The 23,517-nt window shown below is 44.8% G+C and overlaps 1 protein-coding gene across 1 annotated transcript in view; it reads left to right on the top strand.

Annotated features, from left to right (window-relative positions):
* IGDCC4 (immunoglobulin superfamily DCC subclass member 4) overlaps positions 1-21,568 on the top strand; it is an 86,305-nt gene extending 64,737 nt beyond the window's left edge. The window contains exons 14-21 of the mRNA XM_063313841.1: positions 97-280; positions 1,068-1,195; positions 2,492-2,662; positions 2,891-3,028; positions 3,891-3,987; positions 4,994-5,231; positions 14,776-14,937; positions 18,050-21,568. Of these exons, the coding sequence (XP_063169911.1) occupies positions 97-280; positions 1,068-1,195; positions 2,492-2,662; positions 2,891-3,028; positions 3,891-3,987; positions 4,994-5,231; positions 14,776-14,937; positions 18,050-18,583 (1,652 nt within the window). The 3' untranslated portion in view covers positions 18,584-21,568. The remainder of the gene's footprint in view (positions 1-96; positions 281-1,067; positions 1,196-2,491; positions 2,663-2,890; positions 3,029-3,890; positions 3,988-4,993; positions 5,232-14,775; positions 14,938-18,049) is intronic.
* The last annotated feature ends 1,949 nt before the right edge of the window (positions 21,569-23,517 follow it).

Genomic DNA, 23,517 nt, shown 5'->3' with positions numbered 1-23,517 from the left:
AGCAATGGCTCTCACTATTCTGATGCTGGTCCTTCCACATGTATCCATAGGCCCGGGTGTATTCTTTCTTCTTCTTTTCCATGGTTACCTTCTCAGACCTTCCGGTGCAGAAAGGTCCCCCACCACCTCCTGGGGACATCCATGTTGATTCCAATAGTTCCACATCAATTTGGCTGCGGTGGAAGAAACCCAACTTCACCACTGTGAAGATTGTCAACTACACAGTCCGATTCAGCCCCTGGGGGTTGAAGAACACCTCTCTTGTAACATATTACACGAGGTAGGAGCATCCACAGGAGAGTAAGTGATGTCACAAGCATCACAATGACATTGCGCAAATGAAGTCATGGGGCACGTGATGTCACTCTTGTTTGGTGGACAGTTGCAAGCAGAACTAATGTGAGGGTTGCTCTTACCAAGCAGTCTGAAAGAAGGAAAAGATGCCTTCTTTCTTACTAGGACAATTCAGATCACCTGGTGAGGAGCATTTATGCTTTCTTATATATATTAAGCTTTCTGAGCTGTTTTTGTATATTCAGGACTTTTTCCTTTTTGTTTTGTACAATCCTGGCTAGACATTCTGGATACCCTTGATCAACCCACAGAAATTTCTTTGGGTCACTATCAGATTCTCTGGCCCACCAGACTTTAATCTGTTTTAAATCCTTTTCATAAAATAAAAGTCAAATCAGAAGCTGGTCTATTCCAGAGTAAAGGCCCCGCATTGGCTGCAGAGACATTCTTAAAAAAGAAAATGGTGGATAGGTGCAGCCCAGGATTTTGTGGGATGTAAAATAAGGAGCCTCTTCAGTTAAAAGGTCCATGATGTGTCATCGTCTTAACCTCTTTACAGTCAAAGTAACAGATGAACATTATGCAACAGGTACAACTCACAGACTGAGCTAAACACAAAAGAAACTTAAAGAGGAAGTGATGCCCAGTGAAATTATTAAACCTGCAAATTCTGCCATTCAAAGGCTGCCCAAAACTTGCCAGTCTTTGAAGGGCACCTGCTTCTGTCACCATCTTTTCCTCCTCTTGTGGGGATTTTTCTTCTTCCTCTGTAGCTCCAAGGAGGATGTTCTTATCAGCGGGCTGAAACCGTTCACAAGATATGAGTTTGCCGTGCAGTCCAACGGGGTTGGAATGGACAGTCCGTTTGGAAATGTGGTGGAGTGTTTCACCCTCCCAGACAGTAAGTACAGCAGCATGAAATGTTGCCCGATGAGTCGGAGTACAAAGGATGATCATATTTTAGTGCCAGCAGAAAAGGTGTCCTTAAAAATGAAGCCAATTCAGCAGCCTGCTAGAACCACTGAAATGGAGCAGAAGCTGGTACAGAAAAAGAAAATTATCTTTGATAGCTTCAGTGAGCATGCCAGAGAAACACAGGTTATGGCTCTTACACATTCAGCCCTCCCAAGCATAAAGAATCACACGCTTAGACACATTAGGTTAAGATAAGGAAAAGGAATCTTACTGACTTTATTCTTTGTTGCTTCTGCTACATCCATCTTGGTGGAAAAGATGAAGTTCCTTTGTTGTTCTTTCCTTTCTAATTACTTAGTTTTGCCCTAAACTCTCAGCCCTACAGCTGCCAAGAGGTGTGTGGAAGAAAGGGGCAGAATCCCTCATCAAGGCCCAAGCACATGGCCCTGATGAAAAGAGCAGCATCCATGCTGCCTCTCCCTGGGTGGAGAAGGAGGAGAAAGAGAAAAGGAAGTGGGAATGGCAACAAACAGCTTCCTCAGAGTTGCATTGTGGGGCAACTTAATTTACATGTTAATGAGGCATGCTGGATTTGCCAAAACTTCCAAAAAAAAAACCCAGACAAGATTCTAGTCCTTATTTTCGTATTTAAGCCTTCCCTCTACTGCTCTTCCGAACACTCACCGGAATTGCCAGTACAGATAGAACGGTAGCCAATTAAAATCATAACAATTAAAAAAACAAGAACTTGATCAGTTTTTTAATTTTTTTCTCCAAATGAAGGAAAAGAAACTCATAAGTTTTTTTTTAACTAGCAGAAAAAGCAGGGGCATCTGTGTGGGGTGGGTGTCAGAAAGTCAAAACGGTGGCTGTAACTCTCCAATCAGAGCCCTGCTCTTTTTATATCCCATCTTGTCTTTTTTTTTCCATCTCCCCACAGATGCTCCTGAACAGAAGACTACTAAATTAGATGTTGGGTGAAAAGCACATTTCCTCGACTTTTAAACTTCTTGATTTGTCTTTTTTTGACAAACGTTGTTTCAGTTTTATTCTTTTCTTTGCTATCAGGGATCCACTACCCAAAAGGCCCCATTGCTAGTCCTCGCCTACTTCATCTCTGAGAGCTTTGAATCTCCAGAAAGGACATCAGTGGCAAATCTATGGGGAGGCAGAGTTGGGATGGACTTGGGATGGACTTGGGGATGGGAGGAGTTTCAGAGGCTAATCCAGATGACCTTACGCTTGCTTTCTGTCTCTTTCCATTTCTGCTTCACTCCCGCAGGGCCCTCAACTCCCCCCTCTGATCTGCGGTTACACCCCATCAACCCATACGCCATCCAGCTTCACTGGTGTCCCCCCTCGGAGCCAAACGGCATCATTGTGGAATATGTCATCCTGTACAATGCCAATTGCACCCAGCCTGACAAGATGTGGACTCTGTTGACCAAAGAGGGTAAGTATCCTTAAATGCACAGAAGCTTCCAGGGTTGTCACAACCATGGGATCAAAGCCCTGTCATTTTTTTTGCATGCACTGCTTTTTTGACCTCCTCCTTGGGGACACCCCTGGGAGCGTCGGTCATCTGGGCAGGAAGAAAGCAGCTTCAGCTTGCAACGGCATGGGTGGTAGAACGTTGGAATCTGATACCATTGAGCCCGTCCAGAATTCCTCTCTTATTCAGGCAGTACCTTCAGTGCTGAAGTCCATGGATTGGAGAGCGACACCAGATACTTCTTCAAGATGGGAGCCAAGACAGTTGTAGGGTCAGGGCCATATTCCAGCGTGAAAGATGTGCACACCTTGCGGGAAGGACTTACAGGTACCAGCTGCTGGTTTCTTCTGCCACTGGGGAGCCCTTAAAATGGGGAGGGGGTTCACATCACACCTTTCGTTTGGCTCCTGAATTAATCCCCGCTGTGAGTTTCAACAGTGCAGACAACTCCACCGAGATGAGTGTGCCCCACACATTAAGCCACAGACAGGGGAAAACCCAAGATTAAAACTAACTGCATTTAGCACCCTCGTCTAATTCACAGTCTTGAATAGAGTTATGGAAGCAAGTTGTGTGAAGTGAGAATTAGTGTTTTGATCAGTGCTTGGTATACCATGATGAAGGGTCGGTCACCCTGACTGACAGTGAAGAACCTGGTGCCTTTCCAGGGTGACCCCAACTTCTAGCTGTGATGGTTGAGGCTGCTGTGAGCATAGTGGGAAGGGGCTGGGCCAGGAGTGAGGAGACCATGGAAGCCCCTTGGGTGACTATGGGTCAATCTTCCCCTCTCAGTCCCAGAGCCAGCCTGGCATAGTGGTGAAGGTGTTGGACTAGGATTGAGGAGACCCAGGTTCTAGTCCCTCCTCATCCATAGAAACTCCCTGGGTGATTTGGGGACCATCTTTCTCTCTCAGCTCAACCTTATGCACAGGATTGTTGTGAAGAAACATAGGAGGAGGGAGTATGCTGTCTTGAGCTCCTAATGGAAAGAGGGGTAGAAATCTAAGAATTTAGAGAGCCGTTGTGGTGTGTCTTGACATGGAATTGACACCATGGGGACCCAGGTTCAGGTCCCTCCTCAGCCACAGAAGTTCATGGGGTGGGTTTTGGCCAGTGCCTCTCTCTCAGCCCAGCCTACCTTACAGGATGGCTGCTCGGCTTCATGTTCTCCTTTGTCCTTCACCTGCAGATATCTTAGTTCATTCTGTCACGGGGATGACGGTAGCGATCTGCCTACTCTGCATCGTCTTCTGTGTGTGTGCCAGCTTTCGCAACAATAAACTGAAGTAAGTCTTCGGTTGACTTGGCCTCCAACTCATTGAGCCCAGTTGTCTGCCTTTCCTGCCCCATTTGGTTTCTACCTGTGTTCAAGCGTGAAAATGATCAAAGAATTGTGACTTGTGGAATGGATGGCACCCTATCAAGATGCATTTTGGGTGGGGGGATTGTTTTATCTTTCCCCTGGGAAAACGAGGTAACCCAGCAGGAACTAGCACTCTGTTATGTTTTGGAAATAATTTGAAAAAGGCACTTTGGGAGGGTGAACACCACACCTGTCTGCAGCTCTTTAAGGATAGCATTGTCTTTTCCCAGGATCACGCAGTAGCTGTGTAATCCAGGAAAAGACCCAGCTGCTTTAAAAGGATGGTGGACTCATGCTGAGTTTCATGCTCTGCCTCTTCGAAAGCATCTTTTGGAACTGGATCCTGAGCATGGGACACGCTAAGAAACATTTTCCTGCAAATTGAAAACTGCCAGAGCAGAGAGAAGGTGGCTTGTTAGTTCTAACCCTGCAGGGAATTTTTTACCCACAGCTATCCAGTCTCTGCAATAAATAAATAAAACAGCAAATGAAAGAGCATTAAATGAATGCCTGGCTGTCTCTTGATTAAGTCTGCATTCCTCCATTAGCAAAACCACCTTGATTTCTTTGGGAAGGGACCGATGATGATGATGATGAGAATGTGAATGTGAATGTGAATGATGATGATAACTATTATGTATAAGAGTTATAAGGCCACCAGACTGGAGAGACAATTGGAGATTGCATATTACCAACACAATAGAAACAAGCCCTCCAATATAAAATAAAGAAAACTACAGGGTAGTACATAAAAAAATCTCAACACCCCTGAGCAGGAAAAAGCCATCCTTCCCAGCAGCATTTGCTACTGAGATCATGACCTCCTTCTCAGGCTTGTGATCAGCCTGGGACCAGCATCTGTGGAGCTGCGTTTGGGTCACCAGGGATCACACTTCGGTGAACATTTACTGTCTTGTTCCTTTCTGTAGGAAATCTGCACCAGGTTTGGATCCCCAAGCTTCAGGAAGCCATATGTTCCACCACCGGGGCCGGCAGGCAGCACCCCTCTCAGTGATCCCATCAAATTCTCACGAAATGGAGTCCCTCATGGCTCCCTTCTCTGATGGTGCTCCCTCACCTCCGAGCGACAGTGCAGAGCTAACCGAAGCCCATGGTCTCATCCGTGGCAGTCCCCTGGAGGACAGTGTGGGCCACATCCAACGAAAGGTATGGCCAGGGTCCTTTTCATCACGTTTGATGGGAACCCGTTCTTCTTAACCTGCTAAACATTCATGGAAAGTCTTGCACTAATCAAACGGAATGAGTTTGACCTTGGTTCTTTGTGGCAGTAGGCCACCATAAAAAAGTTGGCAATGCTCTGAAGAGACAGACCTGCAGCCCCATCTTTACGCCTCTTAAGGCCATACAAAGAAGTACAGTTACAGATCAACAACTGCCGGAGCTGTGAAGTTTGGGGGTGTTTTCTTTTTAAAGGTTTTTTTAAAAATTAGTTATTTAATTTGCTCAAAGATTTGCCCACCTCTGCTTTTCAACAGGAATGGAAAGAATGCTTTTTTTTTTAGAAGAGGTGCCCAACCCAGACCCTCCAGAGCTCAGTGAATCCTAAACAAATTCCAAACAACTAATGTGGGGCAATAATCTGATTATCATGGTGTGCAGAAACATTAACTCGCAGCCTTCATCAGATAAAGAAAAAATAAGCCATCATGCTTGTAAGCTTCAAGAAAAAGAAGGTCCACATTTTTCTTAAGGAAGAAAAGTTCTTTAAAGTTACTTCTGTCTTTCTCCCTAAATAAGATCTTAGTGTTACTAGAAGGCACCTCTACAGTAATATCAGTGGAAATGCATTGCCAATGCACAGAGTTTGTGTGTGAGCGAACCCATCTTGCAGTATTTGGTCTTCCTTCAAATATGCTTTGCGATCTGTGTTTTTGCTTTAGCTCAGTCCTTTTCCAGCCCAGTGTAGATCCAGGACAAAGAAGGAGACACACAGACACACAGACACATCCACTAAATTCTGTAATAATTTCATGTAATTTAAAAAAAAAATCTGTTCAATTGTGTCCGATTCTTGGAGACTGCCTGGGCAAGTCCTTGCAGTTTTCTTGGCAAGGTTTTTCAGAATGGTTTGCCATTGCCACCTTCCTAGGGCTGAGAGAAAATGGCTGGGCCAGGGTCACCCAGCTGGCTTTGTGCCTAAGGTGGGACTAGAACTCACAGTCTCCTGGTTTCTAGCCTGGTGCCTTCACCACGACACCAAACTGGCTCTCAATGAAGCTTCTTGTGGAAACAGCTGTAGAGTCGGTATCTGACCAGGGTACGCAGGTTGTGTGAACACTTACAACCAAGTTCCAGCTTTACTACTAGTACTACTACTCCTTCTCCTTCTGCAAATATGGTAGCCTCTCATGCTTGTTCCATCTGAGCTGTTTTGGACTTGAACAAGTGGTGGCAGTGGGGGTGCAACAAACTGCCTTGACCCTCCCCCCCACCTTTTCTGGCCACTGAGAGTCTTAGGAACAAATCAGCACTTTCATTTCCCTTTGCTTTCATGTGAGAACCAATTCTAACTCAGATATATATATATTTTTACCTGCTCAGTCATGACTGATTTTCAGCGACTGCCTGGACAAGTCCCTGCAGTTTTCTTGGCAAGGTTTTCCAGAAGCGGTTTGCCCTTGCCTCCTTCCCAGGGCTGAGAGAGAGGGACTGGCCCAAGGTCACCCAGCTGGCTTTGTACCCAAGGTGGGACTAGAACTCCCGGTCTCCCAGTTTCTGCTCTCCTTCCTTTTTCTCCCATGAAAATGACAGTTGGGGTGCAAACTTGGAAGAGTTCCTTGGGGCTACAGGTTAGGTATCCGTGCAGCCAGAGAAGCTGCAGTGGCAAAACCTGAGCATCCAAGAAGTGTCCCAATTGCACAGCAAAGCACATTAGGGTTCCTTTGGGCATTAACTGGAGAGAATACATTGGACACTTAGGAGAGGAGATGGACCCTCCCTGATCCAGAACATATTTTTTAAAAACTCAGTCAACCCAGAGCCTTGTAGCTCCAGTCAAACTGAAGTGGTACAAGTCTGGACGAGTCTCTGGTTTCCCAAATGTCACTGTTGTTCCTTAGGCCTTGTCTTTCTGCAGCAGAGCTTGACCCCCACAAACCATGTCACAGAAACAGAGTTAGGCACAGCTGGCTTTTCAGTTGCTTCTCCCAACCGGAGAGCTGAGCAACGGAGTGGACAATTTCTTTGAATGTTTTGAGGGAACTTGCGGTAGCTGAGCTCCCGCAAAAGATCCCTGTTTGAATGGAAGCCTGGGGGGTAGCCGACCCCCATAGAGAGGATTGTACAGAAAAAAGGCAGGACCTGCAGAGGACCCCTTGGCCACCTCATTGGTAAGTAGCTGCAAGGATGTGCAGCTCCTGGGAGAATTCTCCTTCGAAAGGCATTTCCAAAGCAGGTTCTCCATTCATTCAGTCAATCAGTCAGGTCTGAAATGGGGTAACAAAGGGCTGGAGAACATCTCAAGCAGCCTGTAAGCAAAGGATCAGGGCGCAATCTTGCTTCATCACCACTGATTCGCACACCAGGCTGCAGTTTTACGGAGAGGCAGAGCAGATAGGTCCCCCCCCCCCCCCCGCCTCCTGCTTTGGCGAGTTTGGTCCATGATTCTTCTTTGACTTTCTCTTGCCAAGCTGTTTATATTCCATTAGGTTCCCCCTCCTCCCAGCTTAATTCTTCCTAGAGTTTGTCGGGCGCATTTCATTTCATTAGGGAATGTTTAATTGGCCTAATTTAGCTAATCTGTTTATGTCTGCTTTTGTAGCCTGTGGAGAATGCGTAAGGTAATTATGGGATTGACTAAAACAAGCGTGTGGGGAGCCCGTGGGATTTCCCGTTTGCATCCATCACCCACTTCCAGATCCTTGGCTGGCACCGAGGTCATAGCCTCAGGACGAAGAAGCAATCAGATCGGAGCCCAATAAAACTGATTGGCAGGTGCCTGGCATTTGTCTCAGCTCAGCACCACATATTGGTGTGGTTGGCAAGTTACTGAACCCCCAAATGATGGGGAAGTTAGTGGATGGAAGTTTGGTTAAGAGTTCATGTTCTGCCTTTCTCATAGACTTGCTATTTGTCCATTATTGAATCATAACCCTTTTCTCAATTTCTGTGAACAAAACAGGAAAAATATCCCTATGCACGTAGTCCTTGCTTAACAACCATTTGTTTAGTGATGGTTTGGACTTATGACAGTGCTGAAAAAACTGACTTATGACTGGTCCTCATACTTACAGCTGTTACAGTGTTTCCCCCTCCCAGTCACATAATCATGATTTGGGCACTTGGCAACCAGTTCACATTTATGACCGTCATAGTGTCCCATGGTCGTATGATCTCCATTTTCAACTTTCCCAGTCAGCTTCTAGCAAGCTAAATCAATGAGGAAATATGCTCAACGACCACATGGTTTGCTTAATGCCAGTGGTGATTTCCTTAATGACCACCGCAAAAAAGGTGGTAAGATCAGGTCAGATTGATTTAATGACCGCTTCACTTAGCAACCAAAATTCCGGTCCCAATTGTGGTTGTTGAGCAAGGACTACCTGTAGCAGGAGAACTTCATTCTTTCTAGATTGTAGCCTGTCCTTGATTTTAGCTTCACGGCCTAACCAGACCTTTTCCCAATGGCTAGGGAATTCTGGGAGTTGAAGTCCATACATCTTAAGGTTGCCAAAGTTGGGAAACTGCCATAGATTGACACATCTCTCTTCCTACAGCATCTGCAAAATCATAGGCATGTGTTGGATGCCATGACATCACACGTGTCATGACATCACTACACGTCACTCATGGAATGAATTATGTAAGATGTACAGTATGTTGCAGATTTTATAAGGCACTTCATTTGCATGATATTACAATGAATCCAATGTCATTTGTCCCTGCTTCCCCCCCACCCCCCGCCTCCATGAACACCCATCTACAGGCTTCTGTATTTTCCCCAGTCCACCAATTACTCACTCTAAAAAAAATTGTTTTGTGGACACAAAGTGGGGTGGAGAGGGAGGCTCTGATTAAGGTAGAATAGTTTCCTCCCTCCCAGGAATGGCAGAATCTCAAAATAAAACAAGGTTTATTTACTTGCAAAGTCTTTTATGCCACTCCAATGAAAACCAGTGTTGAGCCCCTTCTGCTCCTAATTACAGTAATATGTTTAAAATAAAATGCAAACTGCAGAGATCAAATCACTAATCACATAAGGATAAATCACACTCAACCATCATACAGCTGTACTCATCCTGATGCACGTCAAACCCTTGGTGCTTGTTCTTCGGGAGCAACTCATAATTCACGCATCCCCAGAGCTCCTTCGTAAACGCCAGATCTTAATTGCCATCCGAAGAGCAGCCAGGGAGATGCTGCTGTTATCCCTACAGTCCACTGTTCCAAAGGAGAGGACCCACCAGGGAGAAGGCTCAACCTCAGGTCCCTGATGGCAACATTCCACAGAGTTGGGGTGTCAGCCCCACTAGGTAGACCAGACCAGGAAATCCACTCCACAGGAAGGCTAAAGCTGCTTCTACTGAGATGAGCTACAGTAACAGAATTTTGCAAGTCTCCTTGTGCTGCACCGCCTTCCCCCTTCTTATATCCATGTGAATTAGGGTGTCTGCCCAAGCCACTTCTGAATATTATCTGGCCTTTCTATACTTAAAAAATGCTTCAGCCCATTTTGTCCAGATAACAGTTCTTTGAATATTTCTGCCAAGGTCATGTTCCTTACTCTCTACATGGGGACCTTCAGCAAATCTCCCCTACTGGATCTGGCCAGGTGGGCAGATTCCACTTGGAGAGAGTAGATTCTCAGATCCCAGGCCCTGAGTCACAGAGGGCTTTGACCACCAGTACCTTGAATTGCACCCAGAAGCCAACTGGCAACCGTGCACCCCCAAGTAGTGGTGTCACATGGGCAAAACAGGGCACACCTGTTACAACACAAGCTGCTGTGTTCTGGATGAGCCACAGGCCGGGGGGGGGGTGGTCAAAAAAATCAAGGCAGTGGCTTCAACTGCACAGTTGAAGCAACCCCCCTTTTTAATGTGTGTTACATGATGCACTTTAAAAAGGAGCAAGGTTTCATCTCGACTTTGTTGACTCCCCCCTGCAGACAAGGGTAACATTAATGAAAAAAACTTTCAATGTAGAAAACTTTTAATAGGATGAAGAAAACACATGACCAAAATCTCATGAAGCTTTTGGGGGTCCTTCTGACCTTAGGGACAAGTTGCCCAAAACGTGCACCTTTTTTTGCCAATTTGATTTCTATTGTTTGTTTGTTGTTACTGACACACTAGCATGCAAAGCTGTGTCATAGCATGCATTAAGCACAAATATTTGATGACTGAAAAACCGAGGTGCAAGCAGGCAGCTGGGATATTTTAGAACTGTGACCGCCAGAGAGTCACCTGGCAAGTGGGCAGCTGTATAAAGTGAAAAAATAAATACTTATTTCCTTCAGTTGGCCCTGCCCCCTTTCCTGCCCCCTCCCCACGTTTAAAAGGTTCATAGATAAGTTTGTGCCCAGCAGATGTAAGGACAGATGCACACACTGACTCTTAAAGCATTAATTCCTGCACACCTCTGTGTAGCCGCTAGAGGGAAGCAAACACACTGTTGAAAGTTGAAAGCTGACCTGCTCTGTGTGTGTGTGTGTGTCCTGCTTGTTTGCAAGTGCGCGCACACATGCACACACACACAAACCCCATCTGCTCAGTGTTCAGTGGCTGCATTTTTAAAAAAAATGGCTCTAATTTTTTTAACTAAACAGAACAAGAGAAAAGAAACAGAAAGCAAAACCAGAAAAAAATATTGTATATATGAGGGCTTCTCATACGTATACATATGTATATAAAGTTTTACACAACAGCTTCAATAAAGGATGGCTATCACATGCCAAACTACTTTTTTTGAGCTTGAAAAGACGTTGAATTATAAACTGACCCAAAGGATGGGTTTTGTGCAATGCGCTAAGCCACAGCAGAACTAATCAAGGTTAAAACTAATGAAGCTTCTTGTGGAAACAGCTGTAGAGTCAGTATCCGACCAGGGTACGCAGGTTGTGTGAACACTTACAACCGAGTTCCAGCTTTACTACTAGTAGTACTACTCCTTCTCCTTCTGCAAATATGGTAGCCTCTCATGCTTGTTCCATCTGAGCTGTTTTGGACTTGAACAAGTGGTGGCAGTGGGGGTGCAACAAACTGCCTTGACCCTCCCCCCCACCTTTTCTGGCCACTGAGAGTCTTAGGAACAAATCAGCACTTTCATTTCCCTTTGCTTTCATGTGAGAACCAATTCTAACTCAGATATATATATTTTTTTAACCTGCTCAGTCATGTCTGATTTTCAGAGACTGGCTGGACAAGTCCCTGCAGTTTTCTTGGCAAGGTTTTCGGAAGTGGTTTGCCCTTGCCTCCTTCCCAGGGCTGAGAGAAAGTGACTGGCCCAAGGTCACCCAGCTGGCTTCATGCCCAAGGCAGGACTAGAACTCAGTCTCCCAGTTTCTAGCCTGGTGCTTTCACCACTACACCAAACTGGCTTTCAACTCAGAATTAGAATTGAGTTAATTCTAATTTAACTAGAATTGAGTTCATTCTAATTTAACTGGAAGCCCTGACTTAGCTTTCTTGATACTGCTATGCTTAGTTTATCTGCAAGTACTAGCTAGATAAAACTTAGCTTTTTCAGCTCCAACCTCCACTGTGGCCCACCCCCACCCTGCAAAGATTTTGCTATAATCCTTCTTTTGTCTTTAATTTCCTTCTGCATAAACCATTCTTGACAGATTAGGTACCAGTTCAGAGAAGTGAGAGAAGAAAATCTGCTTTGCATTCCTGGGATAAAGCCATGAATGTCAGTTTAGAAAGCAGCAGTTTCTTGTGGAGGAAAAAGAGCCAGGCTCTAAGATCTGTGACACAGAAGCCTTTAACTTACTTATAGTTAAAAACTATTTCCTGCCCACATAATGCATATGTATCGCCCCAGGGGGCTGAGAGAACGAGAGAATCAGAACCGGTGTAAAATTAAGATTTTGAATGAAGAAGATACCAGGTTCAAAGCACTTACTCTAATAAAAGCAGGCAGAGGTAACAAATAATGTATTTTTTTTAAAGAAAATTTAATAGCCTAGAATATCAACATCTTCCTAAAAAAGAGTCGACCAGTTGGTAAAACACCCTCAAGGATGAGCTGCCAGCCTGTCGTCTTGAGGCAGAGAGTTCCAGAGTTTAAGTGTGGCCCCTGAGAAGCCACATCAGGTTGTTACATCTTGGGCGCACACCACTCTGCTTGCATTGGGCAAATCTTTCTGAATGCAAAGGTATCTCTGGCCGATGTTTCTCTGCTTCTTCACATTTTACAGGAACAGAGCAAGGATGAGGCATCCTGGGAGCCACACTCCAAAAATTGGAGGGGGCAGGGCCCTATGGCCCCCATTTGGGGAAGAGGAATTAGGGATTTTAAGGGCTTTGAATGTCTCTAAAACTGCTTAGGATCCCTCCCAACCACCAAAATGCAAAGTAAAGGACAAAGCATTTGGCCTTTTTCACTCCAGGGGCAGGGGTGGGCTGCAAAGGGGGGATGCTGGTGGGCCGCACATGGCCTGTGGGCCATTCTGTTTTGCACCCCTTGGCTAGAGGATTGGAGAACCAACCCATAGCAGGAATACCAGAAGGAGTTCAGAGGATGGAGATCCCATAAGGAGGCATCTGTTTTCCCCCACCCTTTGCTTCAGGATGAACCAAGCCAAAGAAACATGCAAAGACCAGGGGATGGGAACAGGAATACAGATAGAGTCTACTGTCTCATTTCCCTACCTAGCAGGCCCCATCTGCACTGCCTAAGCACTCTGGGAGTTATAGTCTCAGCACAACTGAGAGTGCCAGGGTAGGAAAGTGTTATGGCATGAAGAGCAATAGATTATTAGGGTGGGCCAACAAAAGTCCCTTCCTCAAAAGACCCCTGCTTGAAAAGGGGCCAAGCAGTTTCATGGAGAAGATGTCTATTAGTCCCCTACCCTGCACATTGGCCAAAAAGCCAAAAAACCCATTTCAGTGGTCCTGTAGGACCTGGTTGCCCAACCGTGGACGGTCACAGGAAGTCAAGATGGCAACCATGAGCAACTTGCTAAAAAAGAGTAGAGCTTTGATTGTGTGGTCATGGCTGCTGTCTTGTTCTTTCTGACACCCCACCCCTTGGTGGATGCCCCTGTGCCTAGCCCATGTCCCCATGCAGCTCCCTCAAAACCTAGCTAGACCTTCTAGACACCTCTGAAATTTTTTAAGATGACAGAAGGGGAGCTGAAGTTAAATGCACTCATGGAAAGTCATCCTATTAACTACCATCAAAACAGATTCAATTTAAATGTAAAAGAAATCAGTTTTAGTTTTCATCCAAGCTCCACCTGTTACTTTTGGGACTGCAGTCCTTGCCAAGCCATGGAAAGGTCCAATATGGCTTTGAGAAAATTCCATGCTCCTGTGCTTCTCTTAGGTTTTTATATTTGTGGTGCTACACTGAGTGAACCATAGAAATGCTTGGCTCGCCCTTTCACATCTGGCCATTCACAGAAACCTGCAAAAGGCTATCACTGTGCAAAAAAGTACAACATCTGGTTCCCCCATTTTGTGTGAAGAGAAGTTTAGCTTGGCTTGAGATGAAGTCAGGCCAGCATCATTTCTCACCCCCAGCATTGTCTTCAGGCCCCCTGCTAACAGATGCCAGAGAGACCCATCTCCTCAAAATTGTTTTTACATCCTCTTCTGAAATCTTTAGTTTCTCTCTGTAATCCAAGATTATAGAACCATTGTGTTTATTAGCCCAGATTTAGGGTTTAGCTGTGTTGTGAATCCAGCCATTGAAATTGATGTTTGGGAGGCTCATAAATCAGTGTTTCTCCTGTGTTAGATAGAGGTCACACATGCTCCTGAAGAACAGATGTACAATTTGGATGTACAAAACTTGGATATCCAATTTTTAATAGAGATCAAAGCTACGTCAGTGACAGGAAGTTCATTTTGCCAATTGTGGCTGGTACATTAGTTGCTATAATTTTTGAACTGTGATAATATGGCTACAGTACCCCTCTGTCTCCAACCTTCCAGTTGGGTTACTGAATCCATTATCCATGGCACTGTCCTAGAAGATGACTTTGAGCTTCAAAATGATGCAGAAAATGACCACCACCCATTTGGCTGGTGTACATCGATTTTATACCACTTTCCAAAGAATTTTACCCCTTCTCTACCAATTCAAGGTTCAGGTGCTTAACTCGGAAACTCTAAATTCTTTGAACCCTGAATTCCTGAATCTTCCTATCCCAGTCTTCCTATCTCAATCAAGTTGTGCATTTAAAGTCTTCTGCTGAGGTTGTTCTTTCAGTACCTATCAAAAATACAAAGCTGTCAACAAGAGGAAGTGAAAAAAATACAATGCTGTTTTGAAAGGGTTTCCAGATGCCATGCTGTGGTTTTCCTAGTGCAAAACAAAAGCCTTTTTGTTCATCCAGGCCTTTTATCTTAGACAGGATTTTGAGAATGAAGCTGTGGTCTTATTGTTATATATTATGCTGGTGAACTCTTGTAAAGCACTGTAAAATTAAAATCAGAATGAAGAGCAACGCAAAATTGCTTTAAACAGATAAATATGAGTGTGGGATTAGAAATAATGTGCTTTTTTTATTATTATTCTGTAGCCTCCATGGGAGAAATCTCTGAACAGCTGTACAAGCAGCATCACTGGCTATGGAGTCTCTATTCCAAAAGAGCCCGCCATGGCTTTGAATGGATCACTGAAGATGGCTTCCAATGGGGGACAAAAGCTCTTGTTGCAAGCTCTAGTTTACGAGGTTGTTACGGTGTGTATTCCCAGCAGGGAGACCATTTTTGTTCATAATAGGAAGGAGAACCACAACTTAAAGGACTAATGTTAATTTTAAGTGAAGTTCTGTGAAGGTTCTCAGCTTCACTTACAATACTGGGTTGTCTGATTTATCAAGCTTTGAGCAGAGCATTGCACTGTTTTCAGGGATTGTGCATCATTTGGTTGCTCCTGCCTCAGGATTTTGGCCCGTCCCACTTCCAGATATTCCTGGGAAAACTTCAGCGATATGCTTTGATACCCTGGTGCGTCCTTGAGGTGCATCAAGATGAGTTCTCTTATCGTTTGCCCTATACCCTACCTGCTGCTCCCTTCAGTCATTCTCATGTCCTTTTTGACCTCTCAGACTGGTAACATTGCTTCCTTCTGCTGAGTAGAAATCTGCCACTGTGGTACAGGAACCACAATGCTACCCATCCTTCACGGGAATAGCTCCACATGGATTCAGCCAGAAGACTTCCACCCTACCTCATGTTGCCAGAAATTACAGCTCAAACCCAAAGTCCTCCACCCAACTTGTCTCATGAGAATTTTTTGCTGGTTGTGGAGGATTTGGGGAGCATCACACTGTGGAGTTTTGAATTCCCACAATTCCCAGTTAATACAGCGAGTGGACAGGAATTTTTGGAAACATGGTCTCAGCATAACTGGAGATTACCTAGACTGGTGATGCCCTCTTTCAACAGTGCTTAGATAAACAGTCAACTCTCCTTTTAGGCACAGTCAGATAACTGGGTGATTAGGTCAGTGTCATCTACTCTGACCATCACAGTTCTTCCTCTCTTCTCCAGAGAATTTGGAGATTAGATGCAGGATGTTTTGAATTCCAAGTGAGGGCTTTATGATTATGATTCCCCCTCCCCACCTTTTTAGGAAGCCACTTGTATACCAAGTCCAATTCCTTGTTCTTCTGGCTCAGGTTTTTTATTTTGCCAGGTAATGTCTCTCTAGATTTTCAGAAAAGAAGGATTTCCCACCAAATACTACATATCCTTTAATTTTCATTGTACCTAGCATGGAATTTGACTTTTTTCACAGCTGCCCCACACTGAGTTGACATCTTCACTGAGCTGTCCACTGTGACCCCAAGATCTTTCTCCTTGTTAGTTATGGATAGCTAAGACCCTTTTAGTGAATACGTGAAGTTGCAGGCTTTTGCCATACTGTGTATCACTTTACACTTATTTGAATTGAACATTTGCCATCTGATAGCCCATTCACCCAGATTAATGAGATCCTCCTGGAATTCATCACAGTCATTTTGGTTTTCACCATCCTGAAGAATTTGGCATCATCCACACACCTGGCCAGCTCATAAAATCATTTATGCGCCAATCACTGGTCTTAATACAGCTCCTGAAGGACCCTGCTTTTTACTTGCTTCCACTGAGAAAATTACCATTTTTCCCATTTTCTTGTTAGCCATCCATGAAAGCACATGCCTTTTTCTCCCATGGCCACTAAGTTTATTCAAGACCTTTTGATCAGCCCTGTTATCAGCAAAGAGACCTGTCTCCTCACCAATTCATTGGAAGGCTATTAGAAAAAGAACCAGAAAGTCCCTGCCCTAATTTATATGGAGGTACAGTATATTGGGACGCGGTGGCGCTGCGGGTTAAACCGCTGAGCTGTCGATCGGAAGGTCGGCGGTTCGAAACCGCACGGCGGGGTGAGCTCCCGTTGCTCGTCCCAGCTCCTGCCAACCTAGCAGTTCGAAAACATGCAAATGTGAGTAGATTAATAGGTACCGCTTTGGCGGGAAGGTAACGGCGTTCTGTGTCGTCATGCTGGCCACATGACCCGGAAGTGTCTATGACAACGCCGGCTCCATGGCTTAGAAACGGAGATGAGCACCGCCCCCTAGAGTCGGACACGACTGGACTCTACGTCAAGGGAAACCTTTACCTTTTACAGTATATTGGTACTAAAGGGAAAATAGTTCAGTTGCTGGAATTCTTGTAACCGTCTGATCCATCTGTGAGAATCATGCTTGGAAAAGAATTGCTTTTAGTTCAGGACCCGACAACGTTATGCCCCCCAAAAAAACCCCTTACCAAGATTAATACTAACAAACCTAAGTGACTTCAACCACTAGATCATTTATTTATTTATTTATTTATTTATTTATTTATTTATTTTTCAAATTTCTATTACCCCCCATCTCTCCCCAAAGAGGTAACCTCCAGTTACGCTGAGACCATGTTTCCAAAATTGCCAGGATATGTGTGTTGCGTGAACCAATTAGAGATGCCCTGCTTGGTTCACAAACAAGGTAGAGACATGCATGACTCATCCATGCATTAGTACGATGAGGTATTCAGGCTGTTGTGTGTCCAAATAAACATTATAAACCCATTTTCAGAAGGTGGGTACCCAACTGACACCCTCAAGTTGTGATGAGGCTGCAACTCTAGGGTCATACTTGTTGGGAGTCCTGAGAATTGCATCTGGAAACCCCAGATGGGGGAAGACTGCTAGTTTTCTGTGAAGCCATATTAGAAGACTCTTTCCGTGGTGACTGTCAAGAAATAGTTTTCCAAAAAGATTCATGAGGTGACTCACTTTCTCTAAGATCTGGTGTTAAAAATGTGTTAGCAAGTTCTTCCCTTGAGTCTGCTCTACCATCCCTTGCTACAGCTTCTTAATCAGGGAATATAACTGATTTGTTGATGGACTGTTGCCATTCTGAATAAAAATAGATAAATGAAGCATACCATCTGCAAGATGGATGGTGTGCATGACTCGCTGAATTGTCAAAATAAAAGCAAAATAAGCTCTCGACCTTCTCTCCCCCTGGTGGTTTCCTAGTGTGTTAAACAGCAGGATTCTCAAGGTAGGCTAGTCACAGCCCACCGGGCTGAGAATTATGGGTGTTGTAGTCCAAGAAACTGGAAAGAATGTCTGGTTGGGAGGCTTAGCATCTTTCTCCTGTGTCTCTGTTGAGCTTTCTGGGTAGGCCCACTTTGAAATATGTTCTTGCTTACCTAAATTTGGATTCCTGCTCTAGCAGGGAATTGGGTTTGTTGAACTCTGTGCCCACTTTCACCTCTAGGGTTATAAAAATCCCTGTTTCTTTTTCCCCTCCTAAGGATGAACTGAAAAAGGAGCACCCGCCTAGTAGCCTCAACCAACTGGAAGCCGAGGTCATTGTCCATTCGGATTTCTTAGCCTCCAACCGAGATCGTGATTCCCAACTCCATATGCTGGACCTGGAGGGGACTCTCTGTGAGGACGGTGACCCAGAACCATTCCCCATAGGGGACCGGCCTGAGCAGGTTTCTTCCAAATCCTCTAAGCAGGATCTCAGTGTTACATCCCAGGACCGAGATGACAAGAGTGAACCTGAAACACCTGATACATTGCTAAGGACTGAGAAGGGGGCTCACCAGAGGGCTTTCAAATTACATGAAACTGACACAGGACTCCCCCAGCCTGGTGGAAGCTTGGACACAATGGGAAGTGGGGACTCTGAGTCATCTCCCAAAGGGGGAGTGGACACACAGCCCATCTTGTGTGATGCTCTTCCCACAGCCCAGCCACAAGACCTTCTACATAGTGGCCTCTCTAGTATAATTAACTTGCCTTCTGTGTTTGAGAATACGGTATGTGTCCATCATCCTTGAAGAGAGCTTTGATTAAATTCTTGGCCGTGGCAGAGCTAGGAGTAATGTAATAGCTATTAAGACTTAGGCCTTCATGGCACTAAATAGTCTCATAACTCATGGTTTGGGAGGGAAGGGTATTAGCTCCATCAGATTTTATAAGGAGGACCCTTCCCCCCACCAAGTACTTTGCTCTCTCTCCTTTCCTTTCCCAGCCATTCTGCAAAGGCTACTGAGAATCAAGTGAACTTTGTACCACCATGAGTTGATGTTGTGCCTGGCAAAGACCCAGGAGTAGGCAATGCAAGGCCTGTAGGCCTCTTTCCAGCCCACCAAACCCACATACCCCACATTGCCACCAGGCTGCAGCTGTCACATAGCCAGCTGCATTGGGGGGGGGGGGGGGAAGTTATTTGTTCCATGAGACATCATGAGGATGGTCCCGGTGTTGATCTGGTCTTCTGAATGGTGTAACAGATCTTAGGCTCCATTCTTCTGCATCTCCAAAGGATGAAATGAAGCAGGGATGGAGAGCAATAGGTCAGATGGCCTGAGAAGATTTCTTAGAGTCCTTTGTTCTTCTGCTGTAGGTGCTGATGTAGGACTAAAGCCAGATGAAATTTTCTGCCAGCACTATTTTACTATTTTACATCAGTTTCCAAACTTAAAACAGTCCATAATGGACTGTGAAAAATAAATTTGCATTAGAATGACATACATTTGTATTTTTGCAAGGATTAGGATAATTGTGAAAATATTTCCCTCCCAGGTCTCAAAAACCTATCAAACCTGTTTGACCAGAAGCATCAAGCCACTTTCAGGTCCCTTAAAAATCTCTGTCAGTCTCTAGGCAGAGACTGGATGTTTTCACACAATGCACCAAGGGAAAGTATGGTTTGTTCATTTATAACTTAAGCATGTTGAGTGATCCCCAGTCCTTTTGGTTTATAATCTGTAGGTTACAGCTTAATGTGGCTTGTCAACCCAACTAGTTAATTAAGCAAACTTTGGCAAAGCATATCTTGGCTTAGCATGTTGTGTGAACCCAGACTCTGAATCAGAGGACCATTCTCAACTGCCTGTGTGTGATTTTCTTTCATATTAGCATCAGGATGGTTAGAGGATTAACTGAACATTCAATAAATACAGTAATCTTGTCAGCTTCCTTCTAGCATGTTCTGGCATTGTTGATTTGGTTCAAGGTGTGGCTAGCACAAACCACACCAGGACAAGCTGCAGGTGTGTTTACATCAGATGTGTGTTATTCTCCAAGAGGTGTCTGTGTGATGGACTGTGACTGGGAAACTGCAACAACTGTGTTTGTACCTTGGACCCATCAAGAAAAGAGCTGAGGCTGTGATTTTTTTCATGATGTAGCTCCAGTTTTGGCCAGCGTTCCTCCTTAACTGGAGCTGAAAAGGTGTAAAAAGAACCATTGCTGCTCCAGTGATAAACCTTCAGCCCAGTGACATTCTCTTGAAGTGGGCATAGTACAGGTGGATCATAATTTACATTCCCCCCACCCCCACTCCAAGATGGACCATCTTGTGTGGACCATCTTTCATTGATGAAGTTCTAAAAATGGCACATGAATTAAACTTGAGAACAATGCAGTGAGCCATCTCTACTTGTCTTTGCTCTGAGGACCCCTCTAGTGATACTTTTCTCCCTGCAGTAATGTATGGCTCATTGGGTGAATCCATTCCCCAGAGATTGGCAGAGGGACCTCAGCTGGGGAGATGACCAAGGGCTTAGAGCAATCTTGGAGTGGCCGCAGGAAATTTGTGGAACTGAGTGGAGGACTGAGAAACAAATGTAGACATTGTAATCTTCATGAGTAGTGTAAGCCTAGCCATTTGTTATCCATGGTTAAAGAAACATGGCTAAGTGTGATGCAAGAGCCAAGTCACAGGTTTTCCTCTATCACCTTGTTAAGAAGATTTGACCCTTTTCGAACTTCCTTGTTACTGTGGCTCCAGCCTGCAGGGCATTGAAACAATTGATTAACCTGGTTAGGCAGTGTGATAGGCCTGGGTCACACCACACACTAAGCCAAAACTAAACCTATCTGATTGCAAATTATCCACTTATGTGCAGCGAGACACTTGGTTTGTAAATCATGGTTAATGACTAGCCTCTTTTGCAAAGCCAACCAGTTGTGGCTTCTTCAAAACATTGTGGTGAAACAAGCTTTGATGGGGCCTGTGAACCTAGTTTTATCTCTTTGGCTGAAACAAGTAGTCTGAAGTGGACTGGACCCCTTCAAGCTAAAGTTTGATGGAGGTTGGCTCCCTGTGGAATCTCTTGGAAAACTAGCAAATCAGGAAGATGATTCAACCATGGTTTTTCACTCTGACACAACCAGTTTTCTCAGCCTGGGTGGGTTCCTCTCTTGGAATGGAGCATTTAGAAAAGTGGGACTGGCTTTTCCGCTCATTCCTCTGGGGTTTCAGCCCGAAAGCCATCTCTGTCACAGCTCTTGCTCCTGTGGCATAACGTGACCCTTTCAGCAGGTAGGCACTGCAGTTCCTTATTACACACTCTGCGAGTGCTTCTAACAACTTGTACTGAAAACTTGAGAACTTTCTTCACCTCCTGGGTCGCCTCACCAATCTGTTCATTTAGGTTAAGATTGGCCACAACCCTGCTGGGGATTTTTCCCACAGCAGCCCCATTGAAGTGACTGGGATCAATTCAGGAATCCCCTTTGTTGCATTGGGAGAATTGCAGGAGAAATTTCTGCCAGTTGGGGCCTCTGAGTTCTCATACCTAATATTTTAGGTATTTGATCTGTCTTTTTTCTCCTTTTTTAATGTATGATAATGTATGTTTTATTTCTTCAGAGCATCTTTATATTATTTAATTTTATATAAAAGAGAGAAAAAAATAATAGTGTGTGTTCTAGTGTAGCATTTTTACACCTATTCTCTATTGTGTTTCCCCTTCCTTAACACAACTACCTCATGCTTGTTTAAAAAAAAATGAAAATAAAAGCAGTAGATTTTGCTCTCTTGCCACATTTTCCTCTTTCATTCTCTCTCACACTTTAAATGTTTATAGAATTCACTGATGCAGATTACGATGAATGTCACCGAATTAGAGAAATTCTGATTTCCTACTGAGACCGTTTATTTGAGAATCAAACAGAGAAACATCAGAAATGGCCTGTTGTTTTAAACAAAACAATGTGTGAAACACAATTTGTTAATAGCAAGATGTTCAGATTACGGGGGAAATGGTTTGGTGAGTTTGGGATAATTGCCTACCGTGTTTCAGCAGGGTATTCCTGGGTGTGAATCATGGTTTGCCCATCCTTCATCTGTCATGTTTTAACAGTGTTCCGTGTAGTCATGCTGGCCACATGACCACGGAGGAAGTGTCTACGGACAAACGCCGGCTCTTCGGCTTTGAAATGGAGATGAGCACCACCCCCTAGAGTCGAACACAACTGGACTTAATGTCAAGGGAAACCTTTACCTAAGTTGGCAATAGAACGCTGTTTTGTAGCTCTCTGGAATTTCTCCAGTTTGTCTAGCCTCCAAGGACAGAAGATGTAAGAGCAACTGCCCATCCATATCTAAACTCTTTCAGGTAAGAAAGAAGAGAGGTATATTTCTCTGTCTCTCCCCTCCAGGTCACTAATACCTGGCATAAAATTGTCAACAGTATGCTATGCAGCAAGGCAAAATAGGCCCATGTCTTCCTTAACTGCCTCCCCCACAAGGGGCTTCAGTAGAGATGCTCAGCGGAGGGGGTCCAACATCACCACCTCCAGCCAGAGCCAGATGAAGGCTGATGATGTCCTAAGCACCACCCAACAATGCTGCCCCTTGGCCCTCCCATTGCTGAACTGACCAGACATTAAGACTCAATAAGTGCTGAAAACGAAAATCAAAGGTGGCAGTGAAAGAGCTGAGGGCATGATAGCTAGAGGGAGAAACTCTGTGGTGCCCCCCTTTGGTGCCCTAAGCATGTGCTTATGTTGCTTAATGGTTAATTCAAGGCTACCTTCATCTTAAGAACAAAGAGTTGGGCACTGGGTTGGCCAATACACCAAGAGAAATCCAGTTCTAATTTGGAGGTGACACCCCTGCCCCAACACCATTACTCCAAACTTCAACCATATCATCATCTCTAGATCCAGAGTTCAGTGTCATAGGCCTTGCTTAAGAATGTCTGTCAGGTGGTGGGCATAACTGTCTTGTCAGGTGGGCATAAATGTCTGTCAGGTGGGCATAACTGTCAGGTGGTGGGCATAACTGTCTATCGTGGTGGGCATAAATGTCTGTCAGGAGGTTTTGCATAAATGTCTATCGGGGTGGGCATAACTGTCAGGAGGTTTTGCATAAATATCTATTGGGGTGAGCATAACTGTCTGTCAGGTGGTGGGCATAACTCAGGTGGTGGGCATAACTGTCGTGGGCATAACTGTCTGTCAGGTGGTGGGCATAACTGTCTGTCAGGTGGTGGGCATAACTGTCAGGTGGGCATAACTCTGTCAGGTGGTGGGCATAACTGTCAGGTGGTGGGCATAAATGTCTATCAAGTGGGCATAACTGTTTGTCAGGTGGTGGGCATAACTGTCAGGTGGTGGGCATAAATGTCTATCAGGTGGTGGGGATAAATGTCTGTCAGGTGGTGGGCATAACTGTCTGTCAGGTGGTGGGCATAAATGTCTGTCTGGTGGGCATAAATTTCTATCAGGTGGTGGGGATAAATGTCTGTCAGGTGGTGGGCATCTGTCTGGTGGGCATAAATGTCTTATCAGGTGGTGGGCATAACTGTCAGGTGGGCATAAATGTCTGTCTGGTGGGCATAAATTTCTATCAGGTGGTGGGGATAAATGTCTGTCAGGTGGTGGGCATAACTGTCAGGTGGTGGGCATAACTGTCTGGTGGGCATAAATGTCTATCAGGTGGTGGGCATAACTGTCAGGTGGGCATAAATGTCTGTCA

Source organism: Candoia aspera, chromosome 13, assembly GCF_035149785.1.
Source record: "Candoia aspera isolate rCanAsp1 chromosome 13, rCanAsp1.hap2, whole genome shotgun sequence".
In the NCBI taxonomy this organism is placed as follows: domain Eukaryota; kingdom Metazoa; phylum Chordata; class Lepidosauria; order Squamata; family Boidae; genus Candoia; species Candoia aspera.
The sequence above is the reverse complement of the archived record's forward strand: the minus strand, read 5'-3'. Positions and strand labels throughout refer to the sequence as shown.